The sequence below is a fragment of the Apteryx rowi genome, unplaced genomic scaffold (assembly GCF_003343035.1).
Source record: "Apteryx rowi isolate R43461 unplaced genomic scaffold, aptRow1 scaffold_805, whole genome shotgun sequence".
NCBI lineage: Eukaryota > Metazoa > Chordata > Aves > Apterygiformes > Apterygidae > Apteryx > Apteryx rowi.
In genome coordinates, this window is record NW_020451100.1 from 140,453 (window position 1) to 167,001 (window position 26,549).

The 26,549-nt window shown below is 39.5% G+C and overlaps 1 protein-coding gene across 4 annotated transcripts in view; it reads left to right on the forward strand.

The window, feature by feature from the left end:
• The first annotated feature begins 277 nt into the window (after positions 1 to 277).
• The window catches only part of EPHA7 (EPH receptor A7), a 159,940-nt gene continuing 133,668 nt past the window's right edge, over positions 278 to 26,549 (forward strand). For 3 of the 4 annotated variants that reach the window (XM_026089242.1, XM_026089244.1, XM_026089245.1), the window contains exons 1-3: positions 518 to 614; positions 4,813 to 4,877; positions 9,139 to 9,808. In XM_026089242.1, the coding sequence (XP_025945027.1) occupies positions 518 to 614; positions 4,813 to 4,877; positions 9,139 to 9,808 (832 nt within the window). Of the gene's footprint in view, positions 615 to 4,812; positions 4,878 to 9,138; positions 9,809 to 26,549 lie in introns of all 4 variants that reach the window. The other variant, XM_026089243.1, reaches the window with a different exon arrangement.

Genomic DNA, 26,549 nt, shown 5'->3' on the forward strand with positions numbered 1-26,549 from the left:
GCGCACAGCCGGAGGGCTCTCTGGCACCAGCGGCAACCCGACACCACCGCCCGCTCATTGGCCGGCGGCGCCAGCCCCGCCCTCCAGCCGCGGCGACTCAGGCGCCGGCTCGGCCCGGCGGGCGCTGAGGGCCGCTGCTGTTTGGCTGGCGGCCACTGTCGATCATCTTGAGGGACGGGCCGCGCTGCCGGCTGGGGACCCGCCTCTTCCCCCTCATTGATATTATTGGAGCGCGGCGCGGGCGGCCGCCCCGCAGTTGGGGCTCGCAGGCGGCCGGCCCGGTGCGAGAGCCGGGCAGCGGCGAGCAGGAGACGGAGAAGGAGGAGACGGAGGAGGAGGAGGAGGAGAAGGAGAAGAAAGAGAAAGAGAAAGAGAAAGGCAGCCGGGAGGGAGGGAGCGCCGAGCCAGAGCCTAGCAGAGCAAATTCTCCACCGTCCTCTAGCACCCACCAAGCGGCGGCAGCGGCAGTGTCTAGAAATACATAGCTAGAAATATAAAATAGCCCTGCTCCTGCACAATGGTTTTTCAAAGTAGGCTCCCTTCTTGGATTATTTTGTGCTCCGTCTGGCTGTTCCGCTTTGCACACACGGGGGAGGCACAGGCTGCGAAAGAAGGTAAGGTGATGCGGAAAACAAAAGTTTGGGCTTATTTATGGCTTTTTGCACACGCCGTCTGTGCGGCGGTTTAGCGGAGAACCTGCATACGATTGCAAACTGCTTGCCACCCCCCCCCCCAAAAAAAAACCCACCAAAAACATAACAATGCAAAACATTTTTTTATTAGCTGAGGAGGGAGGGAAGACAGAGCAAGGCATTCACCGGGGGTGTGCGCGCGGGTGTGTGCGGCACCGGGACAACTACCTTTCTTCTGAGGAATGAGGTTGGCGAGGTTTGCACGTGATGTGAAGGCATGGGCTTGGGGCGGGGGGGGAGCCCCCGGGTCGGGGTGGGTACAGCGGCTCCTCGTCCCCTTGGGCAGCGCCAGTCCCCGCGGCGAGGGCGAGGGGCGGGTTTCCCGCCTCCCCGGGGGTCGGGGCCGCGCTCCGGGACCGCCGCGCAGTTTGGGGGCTCGGGACCGGCGCTGTCGGGGCGGCGGCGGCCGCGCAAGGCTCCGCGGGCCTGCAGCGCCCCGGCCGGGCTGCTGCTGCCCAAACCGTGGGGCGGGGGTGCAGCTGCGGAGCTGCCGGGCGCGCAGGCTGCGCAGGCATTAGCGGGTGCCTGCCGGCGTCGCGGCTCCGCACCGTGTGCGCTGCCCAACCCTCGGCCCCTCTGGAGGAAGGGAGGTTTTGCGCCATCTGCGTACTGCGATGGGGCTGCCCGGACCCCATCAATCCCACACTGGTGCCTCCATAAGGCGAGCGCGGAACATTTGTTTCCCCCGCGAAGAGAGAGGGAGCGGGCAGTTTTCTATCAGAGACTGATGTGGCTGAAGAAGAAGAAAAAAAAATCAATTCGCAAAGTCCGTTCGGGAATCTCTTTTCTCATGCTCAGAAAATCTGAAATGATTTAAAGGAACGTCCTGCTCACGTTTGACAGCCAAAGGCTATGGGCCGTCTCCATCTTCTGTGGCAGGGGTGGGAAGGGGGAGAAAGGGGGCATTTTCGGAGCCTCCGCATATGTATGCATGTGGGGTCCTCCCCCCAGCAAGATACGTCAATATTTTTCATCAAACCATTGGCATACAGTAAAAATACCATTTCGAGCCTGTAGCTGGAGCTTAAAAAAAAATCCCTCAATTAAAATGTCCTCTGCTCTTAACAGAAGAAGGTGATGGTGCGGATAGAGAGGAAAAGAGGAGAGAGCCTTTCCTCAGTAGCGTTTCGAAAGTTTATTTAAAGGGACTGGAAAGCACACAGACACAAACACACACACGGGGGGTACTAACGCGTGCAAGCGTGAGTGGGACCGGCCGGGCGGTGATGGGGAGCGGAGTACAGCCGGGGAGGATGGAGGGAGGGAGGGAAGGGTGCAGGCTGCCTGCCCCGCTCTGCCCTGCACAGAGCCCCGGAACGTGGGGCTGCGCTCGGGGCCGGTAGCTTGCCCTGCGTATGTGTGTAGTGTGTGTCTGTGTACGTGTGTGTATACATACACACACTTATATATAAATATATATATAGTATATGTAGACATTTATAAAATATGTATAAACACTATGTGTGCGTAAGTATCGTTTGGGAAACCAGCCCAGCAAAAGGAGGGTCAGGAGGGGGCGAGCGGCAGGCAGTGATTGATAGCGACTACCTGCTGCAAGCTCGGACAACTCCTGATGAAGAAGTGCGTGTGGTGGGGGAGGAAGTAACTTCGACTGCTTCGCCCCCAGCCTCCGGCCCTGCCGAAGTGGCGGTCGCGACCAGCGGCCCCGCGCAGCTTCCCACCGCTCCCCGTAGGGCTACGGAAGAGAGACGGCGGCGAGGGAGGGCGAAAAAGTTTCCGGAGTTTCTTTCCCTGGTTGCATAAAAGGCCCGGGAGGGGATGCTGAGGAGGAGAGGGGGCAGGTTAGCTCGCCTTCCCGAGCGCGGAGGTGGCCGCGCTACCTGTGCGGCTCTCCTCGGGCTCTGCCAGGCTCCCGGCCGCGACTTTTTCGGACGAGAGCAGAAGCGGGGCCCCGCGGGCCGCTTCGCACCTGCGGAGGGGGCTTCTCTCCCCGGGAACTGATTACAAGCCTCCACCGGGACGGGACGGGGCGGCCGCCCCCGGCTCTGCCTCCCCCGGCTCTGCCTCCCCAAAACTGAGCCCCGCGGCGGGGGGAAAGGGGGGAGTTCGACCCGGCACAGGGGCAGCGCCGCGCGGAGGCCGCTGCTCTCCCGCTGCGCGGGGCCCCGCGGAGCCCCGGCCCCCCGCGGCCGCGTTTCGGCCGCCGTTTTTGCGCGTCCCGCCGCGCCCCGCGGAGGGGGCCCGGGCAGCGTCTCCGCTCCGCGAGCAGCGCGACTGGCTGCGCCCCGCGGAGGGTCGGCGCCCGCCGGGCTTCCCCCCTCTGGGCAGCGGCGCTCGCTCTTCTCTCGCTTCTCCGCGGTAAAGCGGCGCTGCAAAACCAGCGCTGGCACAACGTTTCCCCGCGGCAAGCGCTGTGCCCGCTGCCCGAGTGGGAAGCTGCTCCCTAACTTTCCCTGCGACCGGGAAACGCACCGTTTTTGCTCGCAAGGGGCCCTGGCAGAGCAGTGGGCTTTGTGTTTGTTTTTCTTTCTGGAGTGTGTGCCCGCCCGTTGCTATGTGCTGGAGAGCTGCTGCCAGATAAAAGCTGTAATGGATTGCAGCTGTGGCGTGGTGTGCTGGTACTGAAACGGTTAAATTTGTGCGGCACCTTTTTTTCCAGGCTCACTAGAAATGCTCTTGTTTAACAAGCCGTGTACCCCATCTGCTTTTCTGTAGAAAGTATTACGAAGTAAAGCCTCTTGGATCCAAGGTTAATGAAATAATCAGATAATCTTTTTTTAAAGAGGAGCTATCAAACTTCCTTAATGACTAGCCCCACTTTATTACTGAAATATAGGCCTGGAAGCTACTGCTTTGTGTTCAACTAATATTTTAGCTATTACTTCATGAACCTTTAAATATATATATTTTTAAGTCATGTGGCATTTCTAGTAGTTCTTTGAAATTTTGTATTTGATTCCACTGGGTCAAAGAGCCTAAACCAGACCTATAACTGTTTCAAATAATCTGACAAAGTTACTTTGAGTTGAAGCATTAAAACTCACATTGAAATATCTATAATTAAATGCTGTGTATAAAGTTATATACAACTTTATATATAAAATATATTGAATATGTTTAAATCTGAAACGTGCCCCTTTATTTAACCAAATAGAAGTATGAAGCTAAATATGTGATTTGGAAGAAGGTATCTTCCAAGTGTACCAAACTTAGTTATATGGCTTACAAAACCTCATAGTAATATGCTAAGAAAGAAGATTATGACTATAATTTAAATACAAAACAATTATAAAAAATATATATGCTTGGAGGTAACAGAACATCAGTAATGTTTCTTTCCATATGTGATGTAAAAATATATAACAGTTGGTTTATTAGGCTATGATTAGCCACTTTTTCTGAAGCAGAATTATGTATTGCTGCAAACAACTTCACTTTTACTAGAATTGATGACTTTGGAGAAGTCTCACTGAGGTATATTGACATGAAGATTTTAGTAAGCCATCGCTGTAAAGTGAATTAATCTGCTTTTGTATATGTTGTACTTTGAGTATGCGGTGTGTGAGCTAACTACAGAGTCTCCTATCTTCTGCAATCCTGTTTGGCATATATTTATGGAACTGCTAATTTAACACCCCCCCCCCCCAAAAAAAAAAAAAAAGAAAAAAGAAAAGACCACTGCTTTCGTAGTGGAACGTCAGGTAAGATGTAGGACTAACCCTGTCTAAATCAGTTTGGATAAGCATTGAGGTTTTTTTTTTTTTTTTTAATAGCTCTTTATAATAACCAACACATCAGAAATGTCCTTTCTAGGACAAAGGAGATGAAGGGATCATGGATCTTAAGGACTGAATATTAAAACTTTAGGATTCTGAGATAAATAAAACACTTAGACATAAGCAATGAAATTTTTAAGATTAAAGTGTGTCTGGATATATGTGGATGACACATAATCATTTAATCATCTGTTTTCAGGAAATTAATAGTTATGATTGCAGATAATATTTTTTCAGTAATTAATATAAACAAAAAATACAAAAAATTGTATTCTATTTCATAACCAAGTGTTTTTTTAAGTTAGACTATTTAATTTGGTTTTTGTATCCCCACTTATTATATTTAACAGAGGAAATTATTATTATTWTTTTTTCTTTTTTAGTAATATTGCTGGACTCTAAAGCACAACAGACAGAGTTGGAATGGATTTCCTCTCCTCCCAATGGGGTAAGTACTCTGTGCAAAAATTAAATTCATAAAGATGACTAGGTATTTCACAAAAGCAATTGAAACACTTGCTTTAAACTAGTTCTTCCTCATATTTTTCTCAGTAATTGTAGCAAGTGTTTATGGCTCTTTCTTTTCTAGAACAAAAAGAAGTGTACCTCAGGTTACAGTGTACAAATGTGAGCTAATTAAAAGGAAGAGACTTTTTAGAAACTCGCCTAAACGTTCTCAGTAGCTTTCTCTTTTGTAGTGTAGTCCTTTGTGGTGTACCAGAAAGCTCTCTTTATTTATAACACTATTTTAAATCACTTTTTCCTTCTTCCTTTAGAAATAACAGATTTATGTCTGTGTGGAAACTTCCTAAAAATGTTTTTCATTTTCTGTATAATGGGTGATCATAAATTTTTTATGATGTTTTCTTTGTAATTGAACAGCACAGATTGAACTGCTCTAAAATATATACATTTATACTGCAGATGTGTTTGAAATGACATTCCAGACTTGAAACATTCCCGCATTTTGAGGAGCTTGATATCTGGAACTAGGCTCCAATTATGTGTTTCAGGCCACCTCTGGCTTACTTACTGATTAAACTCATGGTACTCTGTGAAATGTACCATTGTGAAGTATGTCATTATTAAAAAGAGAAAAGTTTAGAAAAATCTGTATTATGGTCATCTTTATGCAATCAAAGCTGAGAATTGCTGCTTTCATCTCAAATTAAAAGTGATAGAAAAACACATCTCCTCAGCTCCTGAGGAAGAACATTTTCAGAGATATACAGTACATATATTGTCCTACCTTAGCTCAGTCTGAAAAATCATAAATTACATGAATAGTTCTTATTCATGAAAACAGTCTTGCAGAATCCATTGCAACTTCCTGCATGAACAAGGACTTGGGGGATCAGGCCCTTAATCTTCAGCACATTAAGAAATCTGGAGCCAGAAGGGCGTGAAGTGTGAGTGGGGATATAAGAGTGTAACAAATCCTTTAAATAAGAAGAATGAAAATCTGAAAGTGTCTTTCTTTAAAAGCAAGATTGTAAAATCAATACAGCCATAAACTGGAAACGAATCTGAGGACTTCAGAAAGAATGTAATGTGAGCTCAACACTTATGATGGCTAATAACTTCGGCATTGGCATTTTGCATTGATTGAAGCCTTTACTAGAGGTATTTGAAAGATTAGCTTGGTGGCAATTATATTAGGCTAACCTGTAGTTAATGAAGGACATGTCAACGCATGTTACACATGTCAACATACTTAAAGATGAAAGTAGAGTCAAATTCAACAAATAGTAAAAGGTCACTTTCAAAGGTAGAAGCCAGTTCCAAACAGAAATTAAGAGCGAATCAAAACTAATGACTGGATTCATATATGTGAGGATGTTCAGAAGTATATGTCTGCAATTTAACAAAAAACGCCATTTTAATAACATAATATAGAAAAAAACACTTTTTTCTTATCCTAATTATTAAATTTTCTTGCTATACAATAAAGATTTCATGAGAAGAAACACAGAAAAGATTCTTGAGAGAAACTACTGCATCATCACAGTGCAGAATATATCCGGCAGACGCTTGTTAAATGTCTCACTCAACTGCCAATGTTACATCTAACAATGATATCAAACATTGTTAAAGTAACTGAGAAGTTAACRTATCACATGTTACAAACCAGTAGAACGGGATATATTAAAAGTGAATTGCACATCTATCATGATACATAGCAGCAGGATAAAGAAAAGTTGAATTTTCTTGCTGTAAATCTATCATTAAATTAGTCATTATAAAAAGATTTAATGAGACATGACCTCAGATGGAGTAGGCAAATACATATCCTGAAATACTAATAAGTTTTTTATGTTGAGAAGCAGATATACTTTTGATGGGCTCCTTGGAGTAATAGCTCTGTAATTACTTAGTTAGCTTGTAAGTCATAATTCCGTATTTTTTTAGGAAACCCACCTTTGATGGCTCTGGGAAAATATGAAAGCTAGACTTTAGGGGTTAGTACCAGGAATAACATAAAGTAGGGCTTCTTTTCTTTTGCTTGCATTATCTCAATCTATCATTTTGTATTGTTTTCCTTGTATTAGAGATATTCTGATGCTTCAGTCAAGTTAGCCTCATATAGCAGGCTCTTAACTCCATGAAAGCTCACTTTTTTTGTGTTAGGAGGAATGGTTTGGTTTTGTTAATATATTTTGCTTTTTTTGTTTGTTTGTTTGGGAGAGGGTTGGGGTAAGTTTTGATGGCGAGAACACAGTTCAGTCCACATCAGAGCACTAGGATTCAGATTTTGGTGGGTGGTGCGTTAGGGTGCTTTGACTTCAATGGTACCGTGCTTCCTCTACTTGAAGTATCTCCTTGTAGAATCTGGCTTGGTGTTATGGGGGAAGATTGTTTAGACAAGGCAAATATATACTGCCTGATGTGAAACTGAGATGTAAAAATCAGTAAAACTTYAGGGTTTGTGCTTTTTTTAATATATATATTTTTTCTTTTCTCCATTGTGGCAGGTCCAAAAGCCCCAGTCCAGGGCCCCTTTTTTCCTTTCCTTATTAATACCAGCTCTTATGTGAGAGGAAACTCTTGCTTGTTTTGCTAATAAATGTATTTTGAAGATAATTTTTTTTTCTTCTCTGATATGAATACAGTTCCATATGTAATAAGATCAGTTAACTTCATGAGCATTTCACCATATATTTCAATAATTGAATACCATATGTAAGTATAATAGCATATATACCACATCTATATTAACTGTAGGTCTTTGAAATGCACTTTGATATTTACAACTTCTGTGCATTTCATCATTTGCAGCCATAATACATTTTGTGGTGATAACTTCCAGCATCGGTTTATCCGCATCTGCTTTTTTTTGGAGCAGTAGACCAACATTAAAATGATCTCATTTGCTGTCAAATAGGCTTGCAACGTACTGTACGCTGCAGGGCTCCTGGTCTGGGAAACCAACGCCTTGCGCGTTGGGTTACCAGCCCAAGGAATGTTTGTGGGCACTCAATCCTGCAGCAGTCCTGAGTACGCTAGTCCCCCAAAACACTTAAGCATATGCTTACCATTAAGCTCATACGTACTGCCATTGATCTTAAGCGTGAGCTTAAGTGCATTATTGACTCAGGGCCAGAGGGCTAAGTGCCATAAGGAGAAGTCATGGTTGCCTATATCATCGGGTAAGGATAGCTCAAAAAGATCCCTAATTTATTACAGCTGCAGTTTCTGCTATGAATTAAATGTTACAAGAAATATGAAAAAAGATGAGAGACAGATACTGTTTTAGTTACACCTGTGCAGATTTGCCCAGTTGATTTCAGTGGAAGGCTTGCCATTGCCTGAGGTGCAAATTCCAGTGTTGCCAAATTATGTTTAAAGACAACAGGATTGTTACACACCAGTTTTTTATAGCTGTTATCCTAAGGGAGGAACAACAACAACAAAAAACAGGCTTTAAGCCAGTAAACTTTCAATCATGTGGGTTGTTCATAATTAAGTATGTAATCTCATGGTCTTCATTTGAACTCCCAACTAAATGAAGTTTGATCCTTTTAACATGGATGCAGCCACTGAACAAAATGTGGGGTAAGGAGCTTCCAGTTAAGTTCTTTGGTTGTAAGCAGAACAGAATATGATCTGGAGTGAACAAAAAGGAGACAATCAAAATATTTTCTCACCTTCAGATTTTTTAATTCTGTGTGTCACTTTCATCACTTATAGCAAAAATCATGATTCATAGATTTTAAGACTTGATTTTTTTATTTTTTGGGGGGTAGAACTAAAGTTCCACTGGATGTTTTATGTACACAGATTATCAAGCTRGACAGTTTCAGTTTCTAAGACTTCACTGGTTTTAGATTTCTCTGGAAACAAAGTTGTCTTCCTTTTGGTCTTTGCTTACCCACAACCTTAATGAAATGTGGCTGAGCCCAGTGTGTAACCAGAACTTGGTATTTTGAACAGCCTTTTCTGAAACTTACGCTTTAGAATTGTGCACATGACATGAAAATGGTTTTTAAAGGTTATATATATGTGGAAAAGACATGGAGGGAGAGAGATCTTGCAGCTGCATTAAAATGTAYTTTCTGCATTTGGGTGTATAGGAATATTTTAATAATAGTATCCTTTTTACAAAGCCTTACTGTTTAAAAAGGGGTTGTGTGGAGTCTTTTCAAATATGCAATAGTTACATTTTGTGACATACTTGTTTTGTATTACTAATTTTTTTGTTATTGTTTTAGTGGGAAGAAATTAGTGGACTGGATGAAAACTACACTCCTATACGAACATACCAGGTATGCCAGGTCATGGAACCTAACCAAAACAACTGGCTTCGGACTAACTGGATTGCAAAAAGCAATGCACAAAGGATTTTTGTAGAATTGAAATTCACTTTGAGGGATTGTAACAGTCTTCCTGGAGTTCTGGGGACTTGTAAAGAAACTTTTAACTTGTATTATTATGAAACGGACTACGACACTGGCAGGAATATCCGAGAAAACCAATATGTAAAAATAGACACTATTGCAGCAGATGAAAGTTTTACCCAGGGTGATCTTGGGGAGAGAAAAATGAAACTTAACACAGAGGTGAGAGAAATTGGACCTTTGTCCAAAAAAGGATTCTATCTTGCATTTCAGGATGTAGGGGCCTGCATTGCTTTGGTCTCTGTCAAAGTCTACTACAAGAAGTGCTGGTCCATCATTGAGAACTTAGCTATTTTTCCTGATACAGTGACTGGCTCAGAGTTTTCCTCTTTAGTTGAAGTACGAGGAACTTGCGTCAGCAGTGCAGAGGAGGAGGCTGAGAATTCTCCGAAGATGCACTGCAGTGCAGAGGGAGAATGGTTAGTGCCTATTGGAAAGTGTATCTGCAAAGCAGGATACCAGCAGAAAGGAGACACGTGCGAACGTAAGTAAACATACAAGTTGTAGTATCTACACTATAGGTTATGTTCTACCATCTTCTCCTGCTTTCCTCCCTCAGCCATATATGCCATTAGTCTGCTTTTAGACCCTCAATCTATAAACTTCACAATGGCTAATCTAAAGCAGTCGGCTTTTCTGGATGTGGAAATCAGCAGTTACTTACTGTATTTTTAAATTTAGAGAAGAAAAAAATGGAGCATAAGTTGTATGAAGCATAACCAATTCAGGACTAACGTTGTAAAGAGGTTAAGGTGATGTTCCTCATACTTCTTGGGGTAATGCTGAGCAAGTCATACCTGTCATGGAACAGTATTAATATTCTCCAATATGAGTATTTGAACAATTTGTTCTTTCATATGGTCTGTGACAGAATTATAAGGAAACTAAAACTGAGAGATAARCTTAGAATGAGGTGTGGTTTCTTTCTAGTGGTAAGAATATACATACAATAAAAACTGAGTTAGAATTCTTTGTCATAAGTATATGCAGATTCAGACCCAGGAGTTTCATTTTAGATCTTTCAAACAGAATATCAAGTTACCAAAACAAGGTATGCTTCTCTTTCTACAATATCTTTCTATGGAAAATTGACTCTAAACCTTTGGCTTGCCAGGGGATCACAATGCTTTGAAATACGAGCAAATTGGAGACTATTGAGCTGTACTTTTGAATTCAGACTGATTCATTTACACATAGTCTTAGAATACTCACCCTTAGCACTGCTATCACTAGGGCTACATATGTAAGAATGTATTGCTTAGCATGAGAAAGGATATTTCATTGTCTTTGCTTACAGTAAAATCAAGAGAATGGGCAGTTTGCTTAGACACTTATATTTTCATATTCATTTAACACAAGTTATGTATCATTGTATTTTTGGCGTAAGATAGAAATATTTATTTTTGGTGAAAAATGTTGTGTGAAAGTCAGAAAACTTGGAAAAAAGCCCTGCAAATCTGTGAAGAGGAGAAACCTACAGAATCTCAAAACTAAACCTGACAGCAGTCACTGAGTTTGAGACAGCCATATGAGGACTTCAAAATCTGTACAGGATTAGGGTCACTCAAAGAAAGAAAGAAATTGTGTCCCATTAGGAATAAGATGTCCTTAGAGGAAAACAAAACAAAACAAAATAAAAATCCCTGATCATATTCCTGATGGGTTTGTACTAGGAAATTTGGTATAAGGTGAAGTGAGTGGAGCTGATTTGAGCACTTTGTAGCCTTGCACAGATCTCTCATTGCTGCGTTGGGAAGGGATGAAGGCTTATACACTGTGGAGGGTGATCTCATTAGGAATAATCCTAATTCAAAAAACTGCCCACACGAAGCAGTTCAGTAGACTGTATTAAGGCTCTGTTAAAAATATTAAGTATTGTGTCCCACTGAAGCCTGTTTTGACATTTTCAACTGTTTTCTTGAGTAGTTGACTTTTTTTTTTCCTTTTCTTAGTTAACTTGCTCTTGATTACAAACCTAGACATGATTTATGTAATTATAACACTAATTTTATTTGGCTTTCAACAGAGGAGAGAAACTCTCCAAAAAAGGAAGCTGTGTACTTTGGAACATGTTGGGGGATGGAAGGTGGGTGGTAAGGGTGGGATGGAATAGATGAAATCAGTGTTTGGTAAGTGGAATTCAAGAAATTTGTATATTAAACAGGCTTCTTAATTTTTAACCACACTGATGTTGACAAAAGAATTAAATAATAACTTGTACTTGAGAATAGTAGTGTGTTCATTTGCAAGAACACTTCCCTTTTTTGGCTTGCTTCCAAAGCAATCGTTAAGCAAATACGCCACTCTGGAAACAGTCCAGAGGATCATTTATGGTATTTTTCCTCTTTTCTTTCAGTGATCCTGTTAAGAGTTTGAAAACAAACTCTGGCCCCATATTGAGGCAAGTTAATGTACTTGAGAGAGAAAAGGTGGAAGGCAGCCACTCACCAAGTGCCTGCTGTTAGCAGCTTAGACCCAGAATGATCTGGGTGACTCCGTGGTTCACAATAGTAGTTGCAGTCTGTGATACTTGTTAGCCTTGTCTGCACTTGGGGATGTTATTAAGTATGATCAACTATGTAGTGACCGATAATACAGCTGGCACACTGATACAGCGTCTGTTTTTTGTGACAGATACTGAGAGAAACTTATCTGAACATTGACACTAATGCAACTGGCTATCTGTTACTGTCAAGCTGTGTAACAGATCAAGCAGAAGCAAGTTGGTATGTGCTTCCTTAACCCAGAGCTTTTATAGTCCTGTCGAAGGGCTCACTTCTGCAAATACTTTGTACCTGGCATGCTGTGTGACTTCTTTGGGACTACTCCTGGCAGAAAGCATTGTGATCTGTCAGGATGGGCAAAAGTCTGTGATTCCTCTCTCACACTTGYTAAAGCTCAGCTGAATTAACTTAACACAATAGGAAAGTCTTTTAAAGATACAGAATAATACCTTATCTGGCTGTGTTGTAGCAAAGGTAGGAGACCAAGTAGATGGCCACATTGTAATTCGAAATAGCTTTTCAACCTGTAACTCGGTGGGGATTTTCATTTGTATTAAGTTAGCTTGATTGGCTTACTGTGATTGAAGAATGTATTCCTTTTGCATACAGCTTCTCTCCTGTATGTGAAATTTATCAAGTTCAGATACTAAAACAATTGAATTTTGATTTATACACAATTCTATACTGGATGTGTTGCTAGAAGATTTTTTTATCATATGAATATAAGTAACTGGTAATGCCAGGGGAGGGAGGGTAAGGAAGAAATCAATCATGAGTAGGGAAACATAATCTGGAAACTGAGCTTTCCAGTGTTTCTTCTTCAATGCTGATCTTTCAGGTTGAATTATTTTTCCCCCCAATGTCCACTGATTACTTCTCACTATAGTTGTGCCAGTAAATCTATGTCACTCCAGTGATTTATTGTGATAACACACACACAAACAGTAGTGCCTAAATCGAAAGAGTTCACAATCTTCATTTAAGGCAGTATTTTACAGCTAGGGGAAAGAAGCATGAGAAAACTAGATAATTGTCTGAACTTTGCAGACTCTGTTGCTTATGTGCCAGGACATTGTTTCCTCTATGTTGATCATATGTCTGACAGTGTGTGGTGCGCAAAATCAAGCATGGATCGGGACTGCAAGTTTTATATTTTAAAGGATGGTGCTGAAAGGTACTTAGCAAATATTCACCCTTCCAACATTATGTACTGCATATGTTACTTAAAAACAAAACCAAAACAGCTCTCCTCCCCCTCCCACCAAAAAAAAAAAAAAAGAAAAAAGAAAGAAATTTTTGCCCACATACTGTAGTGAACTCTTGATAGCATCCTAACTTGGATGACTCCTAACTTAGATGACTTTTCACAGTGGAGTCCAGTCGATATATTGCCTTTGTAAGAACCACATTGGGATCAATGATTGGGACTTGAAGGAGAAAATGATTCTCTGAGAACTTCTAGTGTAAAGTATTTTCCATCTGTTTCTTGTTRGTTGGGCGGGGGGGTGTTGGAAAGGGAGAGAACTGTACTCAATCTGAGCAGTAGAGTGATATTTCAGAAGGTAGGAAGCATCTCTCAGTATGACTGAACTGAGAAATTACATAGATGATTTAGCATTAAGTCTAAAAATTCAGTATTCTAGGGAAAGCCAAATGAGTAGATTTTACTGTTRAATGTTTTATGATACCATATGCATTAGCAGTTGTTTTATTGGCCCCTAAAATGGGGATGGGATTATAGCTATTTGTACATTTGTCTTGGTGAGGTAAAAAGGGAGCTACAGGCTTTTCTTTCCAAACTTTGTCATGTGCTGTATGCTGTGCCAGACTGCAAGCTGCATCTGTTCCTACTTTTTTTTTTTTCTTTTTGGGACAAAGTTTTGTCTCTTGACTTGGTAAAATATTACTTGATAGCAGATCCACAAACAGGAACTGCATTATATATGCCACAAATTTACTGTTAGAAGGCAATGAATTGAGAAGGAAATGTGAATAAGCTAACTTTTCATTAAAAAAAGAAAAAAAATTACTGTACTTCTAAAATGTTCAGGTTGCATGAATTGTGAATTGGTATGGAGCTTTGTCCAGGTAATGTGTCCCAAAAGCTGTGGGTAACCTGCAGCTTGAGTGACCCATGTTGACATTCTTGCTTTTTCAGTTTGAAAATGTTTTGCTCTATGGACAAGGGACAAAATGGAAGAAAACTTCCTGAACAGCATTTGTACAATCAAGGCTCTAAAAAAGCTTATTTTCTGAAGAAAAGTTACCTCTCTCCCATTTGCCTCCGAAACTGCTCCTGGGAGGAGAATTTAATTATTCTCAGCAAAGTGAACCAGAGGAGAGGAGAGGAATATTCCTGACAGTCTTATCATTTCCTCTGAAGCCAGCGGAAGTTCAACACAAGAGCATTCCTTTATTTTCCCCCTAAGCTACTAAGTAGTTTTTCTGTCCCTTTCTAAACAAATGTCAGTAAGATCTGGTTCCAGATCCAGCTGCATATGAAATATTGAATTGAAAAATCATAACGTAAGTATCTTTCCAAAGGGTCCCGGCAGGATTCAGAAAAATATATCAGATAATTATTAGGTGAAAGTAAGACCTTCCAGTGAGAGGGTGAAGAGTGCTGAAGGTGTTTGTGCTACGAAATGCAGAGTTGTGATCTCCTGACATCCCTTCCTGGGAAAGGAATTAGTTTCCATGAGTAGTATTGCTTGAGGATGCTGTTTATTGAATTGATCTAAGTCCATTCTGGTGCTTACTTCCAGCCCCTTTGTAGTTGCAAGAAAGTTAAGTGCCTTGGCTTTCTTTCACCCTGGAATCTTCTAACTGTTTGCTTGTCAGGGAACTCTGGTAGAAAGATTTTATTTTATTTATTTTTATTTTTTTGGTCTTTCTTTCAGAACAGTCTAGTGTCTGTAAAAAGGATGATTTCCACAAATCTGTGAGCTTCCATGGGTCAGTTAGGTTTCTTAGACCTACTTTGCTCAAGTCTTTCAGGCTTTTGGATGTGACGGATCGGACAGAGAAGGGTAGGGGAGCTACATCTACTGCTAAATACATCCTCTTTAAAGACTGGTCTCCAAGTAAGTTAGACAAAATGGCCGGCATTCTCTCAAGTGTGACATGAAGGTATGCGAGATGTTAGATTGTGTTGAGTTGAAGCAATGAAGAACCATATTGGAGGTTATCAAAACTGGATAGTTCTCATTCATAGTGTTGATCAGAGGATCTCTAAATTGAACTAACTGCAGAGCCATTGACTGGTTTAATTTCCAATGAACTAGTTGGCTTGCTCCAGAAGAGTTGGCTAGTGGGAAGTAGCATATGCAGGTGGGCGATCAGGAGCCTGGATCCTAGAAGTTGAACATGCATAATGTAGATGCACATAGAATTTTTTTCCTTCTCCATCCTTTCTTCTTTCCCTTTCTCTGTTCCTCTTTCCAGATTCTGCTGTCTCCAGGAATTAATTCTATTTTTGCATCTTGTTAGAGCTTTGAGCTTTGCTGAGTATGAGTTTCTTAAACTAAGTTTGTTAAACTTTTTTTTTTTCCTCCCAATGGATTTCTAAAATAAACAGCAATGAAATCGGCCAGAATCTTAATAATTCCTCCCTTAGTTACAGTGGAAGCACTAAAGCTGTTTTTTTTACAGATCTGGGATGCCACTGCTGAATTAGCTACGGTTGCTCAACAGTTGTGTTGTTAACTCCTCAACCATAAAGTCTAGATTTTCTGTTTGTTCTAAATGAGCTTTAGTTTGTATTTAGAAACAGAATCTCTTGCTCTCAAGTCTTTCACCCAAAACAGTACATCTAGCTTTTGGAGCACACTTTTATGCCCAGAAATCTTTTGTGAAAGGTGCAATAGGCATGTAATATTTTTATTCCTGTGTTCTAAGTACAAATGTTTTTCTTACATGCAAAAGCAACTAGCTTGCTTAGAAAGTCCCTGTTTTTCTTCAGGATTTCTGTTACTTTTTGATACTTAACCTATTAAAAGTAAGTTAAATATTYTCTCATTACATGTGTCATTTAGACTCAGAAATCCTTGTTAGGGAAATCTCAAGTGTACATGCGTTCAGTTAAATATGAGTGTTAATCTTTTAACCAAAAAAGAGCAAGGTTCCCTGAATGAAAAAAAGAGACTAAGTAGGATACAGAGAAGCTGAAGCAAAGATCATTTAGAAGAAGAACTGATCAGAGAAAAGTGGGAGCATATAAACGTGTGTTTTGCTAACTTCCTTTATGTATCAGTAAGATATCTTTTATATGGATTGTAAAATGCTGACAAAGTTATTCAAGCAAACTATTTGTGCAGTTCAAAGTAGAAATTGTTCTCTGAAAACAAAAAGCCTTAAGCAAAAGAGAAGTGGAGGTTCATATTGGAAAAGTGGGACAAACATGCACAGAAATTCATGTTTGCTACTGAAGTTAAAATAAATAAAAATTATGTGAACAAAATGTTTGCCTAATTAGGTTAGTTTTTGAATTTTATTGGACCTGAAACTTCCTCTGCTCTCGTGAAAATGCTTATTTTTTCCTATCGTGTCAGTCCATTTATATTAAACAGTACTGGAGCTTTAAGAATATCACTCTCTTTTTACTTGGGAAACTGTGGAGATTGTACTTTATTTTCTCTTTATCTGGGTTTTCAGCTAGTATCATGCTTATTACCACTTAAACCACAGTGTAAAAAAAAAAAAGTTACTTCCTGGCTTCTCTGCATTAAATTTCAGCATTTTCCCTGTACTGTACAGGCTCTGTCTGCATACTAATTTAGTTATTAAAAAAACAGTAAGTTGTCCACAGCTTCTGGACAAATATTTTTTAAATTGAAAACAAGTAAAACTTTTTTGAAATTATATCTGCAAAAGACAAAATGAAACTTTCTAAGTAGACTTAATTACTGAATGCTCATAAATTGCACATACTTGTTCACCTCTTCGTTGTATTCCTCTTCTAGAGATGCTATAGCTACTACTTTTCTAATAAAAACTTAAGGCTGGAACTGAGTTAAGCATAAAACAATTTGCAATGGGTTTCGTTAAAAGAAAAGGGAGTATTTATTAAAAGCCAAACATGATTTATGTGACAAGAAAAATGTGTAAATGTTTTTTACTCTAAGCCTTTGCAAAATGTTGTGGCATCAAGCAGTAAAAAAAGAGCTGGTTTACTGTTTAATTCAGTATTCCCTGTCTTTAATTTCATGAAAACTAACCTCTGTTTACAAGATAATGCAATATCTGATTTCCTCTGTAAGTTTGGGTGATTGAGAAAATGGTAGCAATAGCAAATATGTTTAAGACATTTATATGAACTGTCTTGTCCCTACTTAGAAGCTGTTATTCTTGCACACTTTGTATCCTTTCATTTGCTGGTGTCGTTCACCAAGAGTTCTTTTGTCCTTAATACTAATGAAAAATGTGTCACTTTTGTGTGTGAAAGTGAATAGTATCCCAGTCTGTAGTTCAGAGCAGAAACTATTTCTTTTCTGTGGGAAATTATCTTTTAAACTTATATAAATTTTAGGCAATTTGGCTTAATTTTAACCTAATTTATGATTATAATTGAGAGTAACAAAGGCAAAGAAGTAAAAGCTTGTTGGAGATGAGAACTGGGCTCAGTTAATATGCTTCCTAAAGTCCTGATCTCATCAATTCATGCACCTGCATAGCTTTATTTAGCTGTGTGGTACTGCTGCCTATTCTAAGGAGGTAGCTGCTTGTGTCTGTAAGAAACATCTGCTTTTTTTTATCCTAAGTAATTGATACTTTAAGTTAATTTTTGTTTTACATTAGTTTCATGTGACACTTTTAGCAAGATACAGCTCTCTTGCAATAACAATATCAAACATTTTTCTAATTAAAGTTTAATTAGATGTAATTATTAGTATTTTCTGACACCTGACATACCTCAAATGCATTGGATTTGGATTGATGAAAAGAAAGTACTCGATTAAAAAAGTAATGATTGCTATTATTTCATGGTGTATTAATATACATAAATGTAGAATAGAGCAGAGGTTATTTCCTGCTGTAATTGTGAAATAAGCACTGGGTCTGGCTACTAGTCTTGAACAGAAATATTTCTAATATTGTGTCTTACTGTAAACATGCTGTAGCAGGACTAACCCTAAAATGGGCCTCCTCCTTTTTCTGAAAACAAGTTTATGACTATTTTAAGTAAGTAATGCCTAACATGGAACTGTCTGTAGGACTGTAGTCTGAGACTTCATCCCTTGGACTGAAGAGCAAGTATCCTGCTACTTCAGTGAGAGTAATATTGTCGGTTAATATTTTTCTACTGAGGAAAGTGATGAACTTTTAAGTAACTGTAAGCATGTGTATAAACCTAAAGCTTTTAAGCTGGTGAAACAAGTATTTAAATGCATTTTTGATTATGTGTGCTCTTCTGACTTGTAGGTGTCGTGTTACTATGAATGCGTACAGAGAATTGAATATATACAAGACTCAATTCCACTGATGGTACATGAGATAAACAGTCTCTAGCATAATTAATGGCTATAACACATTATATGTGAATGTGAAATATCTTCCAGCCTAGACGTCTGGTGCTGATTTTCCCATTGATTGGAACACACAGGCCTACGGTGGCCCTTGAAAGTGATTACTCCAAGATCTTTTCGTAGCAGGTGGCTAGTATGTTGTTACGTCATATGCGTATGACCAGCTGCATGTTTCTTTCACCTKACTCAGCACATCCTCCAGATATGCTCCTTCATTAAGTGTATTTTTCTCAAATGACCATGTGTATATTCTCCTTCCAGCCTTACGACCTAAGCACATATGCATATTTCTTCATAGAAGAAGTGGTCTAATGCCCTGCATAGGGAACTCTGCCATCCTGCCCCTTTCCTACCTACTTCTGATGAACCATCAAGGAAAAACTCAGTTATCTGGAAACTTAATTAATGACCTGATCTATTCCATCTGAAAAATTAGTAATGCTTGTGTCTTGCAACCCTCCAAACCCCTTTACTTCTCAGCTTATTAGCCTGTCTCCATTTATGAGCAGCAAACAGTATTCTTTGAACTCCCTGAATGTACCATCTTTTTCTACACAAAACTATTGTATGGGTAGAGCTTGAGAACAAATTATGCATCACCACATAGCTGCCTGTGGTGCCTACTGAATCATTCCATCTGTGTCTGTAGAGGAACATGGTTGGTATGGATAATCTCATTAAATCCTAAAATTAAAATCTCAGAGTCCTTGCTTTGCTGCCGTGAATGTGCTTGAAGAATGTTGGTAACTGAGATTCTACAAGTCAAGTTTGTTGTTTTCCTGAAAGTGTGGTAGTTTGTGTACCAAACGGCTCAGCCCAGTTGGTGCTTGAGCAGGTTACATGTTCAAAAACTAGACGTTCTCCAGCTTGTCTGTGGAACATGGCCTGAGTGGGCTACTTGTGGCCATGATCACTGATCATATTTACATGATCGCATTCAGCTCTTTTTGTTTTTTTTTTTTGAATTGAGGTCAATTATTTTTCTTTCTTAAGAGAATTTGAAATCGGATTTTTTGCTTCCAAAAAGGGCAGGCATGTTAACCACCAGACATTCAGTGTTACAAGGCATTAGCAGCCCCTGCTGAAACTATTATTCTTTCCACAGGAAAACTAAATACTATTGTCTAGAATACAGCAGTGAGCTTGACGCACAGTGTGGTGCTTAGCACCATTCATATAGAGACATGAGTTCCATTCTCTTCAATTATGAAATTTCTTATGTCCTTTTTGTCGGTGAATGGTAGAACCRGAGAAAACACTCTACTAATGGTTCATGCACTTTTAAAGGTGGTCATATACATCACAGCAAATACAGCCATATTATTTTTTTCTTTTTCTATTGGACCATATAGTTTAGTTTTAGGTCTCAAAATATGAAACAATTACTAAGAAGTGATCTAAAAAAAAATCTGTTTTATGCAGTCCTCTCATTTTTGGTGTGTGTGCGTGTGTGTATATACATTCACACTTTTTTTTTTTTGAGTTGTTGACTAGATATAATTTTTGAATGTGACTGAAATTCTATTGAAGGCAGGGTATTCTTATTTGATTTCCCCCCCCCCATGTGTGTGTGTGTTGGATCAGGCCCATGATACAGTCTCTTAGCTGAAATCAAGTGTTTGATCTCAGGTATTTGATCTCTCAAGTTTCAAAATGTCAACATATATATATTTTTTCATAATCAATTTATTTGCACAATAAATAATTGGATAACTTGCCATTTTCATTTTTGTGTATTGGTTGAAAATTTTTGTTCTATACCAGTACCTCTTCAGTAAAAGTTAATATTGATTATTCTCTTTCTTGAATATATTCTAATAGTGGCATTAAATTGCATGCCTACTGTGTAAGAATAATATATTTATTCAGACAAATGGAAAACTTTAAAAATGTCAGCAATTTTATTGACACCAGCAAGAAAAAGAAATACGGAAAGACATCATCCCCCTCCCCCCCACCAATAGCTAAAATAAATGGGCATTGTTTTAACTGTTAGCAAATCCCAAGGCTAAACATTGTCACCTAATTATCTTGCCTATGGAATTCTCCACCAGATTTAATCTCCAGCCTGCTGCTGGGAAGTGTGAAAGTATCATGGGCTTAAAATCATAAGCAGGTTGAAAATCAAGCCCCATAGTGCTGAGTTGTGAATACATTATTCCATCTGTGATCTGTTTTTCTGTTCCATTTATTTTTGCTTATTAGTGGCATAAAATTTTTGATTAAAAGGTGCAATTCTTTGGCTTTGCAAAGTGTATGCTTCTGTTTGTCAATTGAAATAAGTCTCTATTTGGCTTACTGTTGAAAAGGTCTTGTTAGTGGAAGTGCTAGTGAATAATGACCCAAAATGAGGGAGAGAAATAATGTCTTTTTAAGACACTTTTTTTTTTCCTCTCCTCCTGGATGAGTTTGACAGAGGAGGAGACAATGACATACCTACTTCTAATCTTTATCTTAAAGATTTTCTGTCATATGTAGAGCTACACAGTGATGGTATTGTGTATTATGGATGTAAAAATTGCTTATTCAAGAGTATGAGATTCAAAATTTCATGACACAAGCAGAGACAAGTGCTTCTTAGAAAATAAAACACATGATGATAGTTCCAATGATGTGCAATCTTTAAGTGGAGATTTTTTTTTCTCTCCTCATTAATGCAAGGAGTAAATGAAAGTACAATCCCACTTCTCACAGAACAAACCCCATATTTTGAATTCCACCATTTAAAGAGATTTTGTGTATTTAAGAGATGACAAGGGTATTCATTAACATTCAGAAGATAACTGCCTGTCACTTGCCAGTCAAAGTGGAATTTGGGAGAATGTTGACACTGATTGATGGACATGTTCTGAGACTATGCACACACAGGCTACTCGGGTCATCTAAGCATATCAAAACACTATAGATCAGCTCCACGTACACAAAAAGATCCTCCGCTTGAGCTATCCTTCCTTCCTTCCTTCCACATATACTAGATTCACTTCATGTGTAAGGTAAACCTTAGTTTTATAACCTCATTGTCATCAGTTAAGAAAAGTGTCTAGTTTGTTCCGGTTAATATGGGTAATGTGTATTCGTGCTCCTTCTAGTCCTGAAAGGCTGATGTGTTTAGTCATTCAGATTAAAACAATGTTTCATTTTTGCATGTTGCTTTATAATGTGCTTTAGATACTTACTATGTGTATATACTTAATGTAACTTTTTGTTTAGGAGAAAGAAGCCCCCTGAACCCTAGCTTATATAATATTGAAACACAGAGATGAGAGACACCTTTCAGTCTTGCAAATAATTCAGAAATGAGTTTTAACTATCTCTAGTCATACATGTCACCTCAGTTTCCCTGAGTCAGTAGTGTATTTATATTCAGTAAAATGGAGACCCATTGCAGCATCCTTCTCAGCAAGCAGGGCATCCCCCTGTCTGTGCAGCGCGGGGAGGGGAAGAGCCCGTGAAAGACCAGTTCCTGTCCTGAGACTACGAGTGCGTGCACCAAAGTGGTGCTAAGGAGGCTGTATAGCTGTCTCCTTCCCATTATGTTCCTACCCCCGATGTGCTTTTGGTAAGGGGCCTTTTGTGTTGCTGCTCCAGGACCAGTTTCTTAGGCTTCCAGTTTTTCCTTCATGATTCCTCTTTTTGGGGTGGATGGAGTATGCCCTTTCTGTAGTGGGCACCCACTCTTACATGACTGGTGGTAATTAGCTAACGGTAATTAGCTAACGAAGCCTTGTGGTATGATGTACGGTCGTGTAGCCCTTGCAGAGGGCTGATACTTTCCTGTATAGCTGGAGAGCTGTGTCACCCTCAGCAAAAGATGTGCTCACGAGCACTTATTTCTCATTATTTCTCTTCATTTTAGCACAGGCATGCACACATGCAAAATAAAAATCATAACCACAGCTATCATTGGAAAACTGAAATCATCTAAATCATACCTCCATACTGCCTCATAGCAGAAAGGTAGTTTTGGTGGCTGATACTTCCAGTCACCTTTGTAGACTGGACTACCAGATGGGATTACATTTTTTTTCCCATTTTTGTCACTTCCTCTGGATTTGGCATTTCTACATGAAAATACATGTAAATATATGTAAACTTGTAAACAAGGAAGCATACAAAGTTGATAAAGCTGATAAAATATAGGCAGGGGGCACTGAAACTGATTAACTGGTTAACAAGAAAATATATCCAAGAGGATTGTTTCTCCATATTCACTACTGAACCCACTGTGCTGTTAAAAATACACTTGCAAATATATCCTGTTTGACTTAGATTTGTTAACTAAAGTCAAAAGGCATAAAGGTGATAGAAAAGAGGAATATCCTTAGATCTGAACCCTTTTCCTATGATTTTCATTAGGGAAAAAATCAGCTCCCTTGCTGATCTTGATCTCTGACAGTGGGGATATCTGGTGAAAATTGTTACAGTTTTACATTTGCCTGGCAGTTCTCTCCCTGCCTGTTCCTTCCAAGTGCATGCAACTGGGATTCCTTAAAGCTTCCTTCGGGACTGATAAGACCTGCTAAAGAGGCTCCCTACTTTTACTCAGTGGAAAAGGGGACCACAAATGTTTTTGTTGCAAAACTGTTTATTTTCCCTTGGGTAAAATCTTGCTTGCTTTATTCATTTAAAAAAAAAAAAAATTAGTCCCTTGGGACTACTTGTACCAGTAAGAAAAACAGGAATTGGCCCCATGTCATAACCATCTGTTATTAACATAAAGAACAAGGGCCCAATCTTGCAGCGCTTATTAAAAGCAGTTTGTTTAAAAGAAGTTACTACAAATAAGAACTCTTTCCCCCCTCAGTTCTGTGGCAATATTCCCTACCAGTAGTAAAAAAAAAAAGGGGAGGTGGGAAGGGGGAAAGAGAGATAAAAGAAAGACATAATCATGAGTCTTGTACAATCCCAGTCACACTATTTTACGTTGTGCTGTGCTTTATGCAATACACAGCTTMTTTCAAGAACTAAATCTATTGCAGTATTTTCAAAAATCACTTCAGCTACCTTMACACATACTTTTTCATAGCATGTCTTTTAGTTTTATGACTGAAGGGTGTTTGGGTTTCCTTTTCTACTGCTTTTATGACTGAGGTAAACATCCGTTTTGATCACAGGTAGTTTGAAAATGGTTCTTTTTTTCCCCTCTCCCCTAGTAGAGAATATTTGCCTTTTTACACACACATGCACACATGCATGTGAAATAAAATGACCACAGCTGTCATTGGAAAACTGAAATTATTAATTAATGATAGAAAGGTAGTTTTGGTGGCTGATGCTGCCAGTTGCTTTTATAGACTGGACTACCAAGTTGGATTACATTTTTTCCATTTTTGTCACTTCCTCTGGATTTGTCATTTCTACACGAAAATATAGTTGGGAGGATTATTTCTCAATATTCACTACAAAACCCACTGTGCTGTTAAAAATCAGTTTCAGTGCCCATTATTCTTTTTTTATCAGCCTGATGAACTTTTATCTGCTTTGTTGTTTACATGTCATCCGTAGTTCTCAGAGCTGTGCCAGTCCCTACTAGAAAACATGAGGCATGGGTATTAATAAGAGTGTTTAATCCATGCTCCTTTGCTTCTGGCTATGAATCTATGTTGGGCATAGCGAGAGCTGTTATAATTCTGTTGATTGCTCCCCAGCGGGAGAGCAGTCCTCTGGCTGGCTATACTGCCTTTAAGGGTGTCTTTGCACAATCACTCTGGCACAGAGCACATGTAATGCAGCCCAGAATCTGGGAAAATATATAAATTATGATAGGAGGCTCAGTGTTTCCATGGTGTATGCAGAAAGACAGGAATTGCTGTATTGGATCAAACAAGTGGCTCGTCAAATCTATTGCTCTTTTGCCAGTAATGGTCAGTAGCAGATGTTTTAAAAATGAAAGGACATGAAAACTCCACTTTTTCTTCAAGCCCAAAACATTCTATGCGGTTCTGTCTGTTTTTTTCTATATCCTTTTTTTCTAGTCATTCCGTCATTCAAATTTTAAAAGATCTCTGATTTTTTTTCATTCCGTTTAATAGACATACTGTCGTCCTATTAAGCTCATAATTCGTTTTTGTGATTTTTATGAAGTTAGCGGCCTCAAATTTAAATATGCTAGCGATTACAGAGACTTTCACTTTATTTACAATTAAAATCTTAATATTTATAAAATGAGTACTTTGAACTTGACTGAAAATCCTCTTGAAGATCTGACATAGAAGTATACACAGTAGAAACACTAAACTAATTTATGCATGTTTAGAGTTTTTTTTTTTTAATGAAAAAACTAATGCGTGTAATTTGTGAACTATGCCTAGGACAAATAGACTGGGATTTTATTATAGCAACGTTACCACAACTTCTCTCTCTGTATTTATAAGCACTTTGAGAAATCGAAGGGTTAAACCCTCCAGGCAAGCAGCATATCACTTTCCTTAAAATGCCATTGGGAAACTGAGATAAATGGTGAAGCATTTTCTATGTTGACATGATGTTCGCCTGTCCGATTGCATCCTTCCCAACAGACAGCAGAGAAGCAATTACAAAAAAAGACATCTGTGCCAAGGCTTGGCTAGCCAGGGAGGGCAAGCTCTTGTGTTTAAGAGGTATAGAATCCAATCGATGAAAATGTCTGGACCTGTTAGCACCAATAAAGCTGAAGGCCACTGGGAAGCTCAGACAGGGTCTTTTGTTGCAGAGATAGAAAAGAGGCCGAAGCTGTGACACTTAGGGAGGAATAGGGTCAGCTAGTACCATCATCCATCTTCCTCAATGGCAGCTTTCTGTCAGTTTTTAACCCTGCTCAGCAGAGGAGCTAAGCCTCTATTGTTGGCACCAGCCAATTCTCAGCCAAGTGTAAATGAAGTTAATAATCACTGACCTTATGCATAGCCAATGAAGGCCCTTGATGTCATCCTGGAAATAATGTTATCTGACACTTCAAAAAGCAGATGTTGACAGGTTGGTTGTGTTTTTTTTGCTGAGCCAGGATGCAAAGACACATTGTTTAGCCACCTCACATTTAAACTGATTTCCATAATAACCGCAAATAGGCCTCCTTGACCTTAAATTGACATATTTATGGTTTTAGTTTGCATATCATTATACACAGCTCACAAAGCCTGACTAACCTACACTAAATGATCTGGGAGAAGTAGCTCAATTCACTTGGATAAGAAATATATGGGTCAATGAGCAAATTTTATTTATGCTGATAAAACAGTGAGTAATTAAAATACTTTAAATAGTTCAAAAGCATGTATATTTTTAGAACACAGTGAAAAATAGTATTTATTTTACAACATATCTTCATAAAAGAAAAATATATCACATATAAAAATTCCCACTTTCATGGGTATGGTTTTTATTTTGAAATGCCTATTGCAAACAATGGTTAACGTCTTCTTTTGTCTCCAGTAGTATGTTGTCATGGCCAAACCTTATTATTCTAATATTGGTTTAATTATAGAACGTTAAACAGTTTCCATAGATTCTACTTTGCCAGAAGTTTATCTATGACAGAAGTGTACAGATGATAACTGCATATTTAGATTGTGCTTTTCATCCAAATGGATTCCCAAACCTTACACAGACTCTGGCAAACGGAATGCCTCTGCACTTCCCCCAGGTAAAAGCCAGTGTCAAACATATTTTGCAACTCAGAGGTGACACACTATGGCTCTTTTTATGGTGCAAGGATGTTTCTCAGCAGCCAGTGGTTTTCTTCCACAGCAGCACATAAGTTTGTACTGCACACAAAAGATGAAAAGTAACTTGATTGTTGTTTTCTTGTAAATTAGCTATATTTTTGTCTCAAGTGTGCTTACCTTATGAGAGATGGGCGTAATAGCTTATGGTAGTAAAGTGCAGATGCTGAATGAGTTGTCATTAATCAAATTCATTGCTAGATACAACTGAAAAACTGCACAGCCACATTTTTCCCACTGTGGGCAGAAAGCAGCAAAAGATAACAGAAACCTCTGTATTATGCCACGGTATGGGTTTTAAAAATTAATTTGAATGATGATTGTAGTATAGTTAGCACTTTTCAAGCTGTAATCCATACCTGTTGTTTTGAAGAAGATTTCAAAGTGCTTTTCTGTGTGTGTGTGTGTCTCTAAGAATGTGTGTCAAAGAATGTGTTAATGGTTGAACTAAGAATGCCTGATCACCGGTGTTGCTTGGGAGGCAATTATCTGACAGG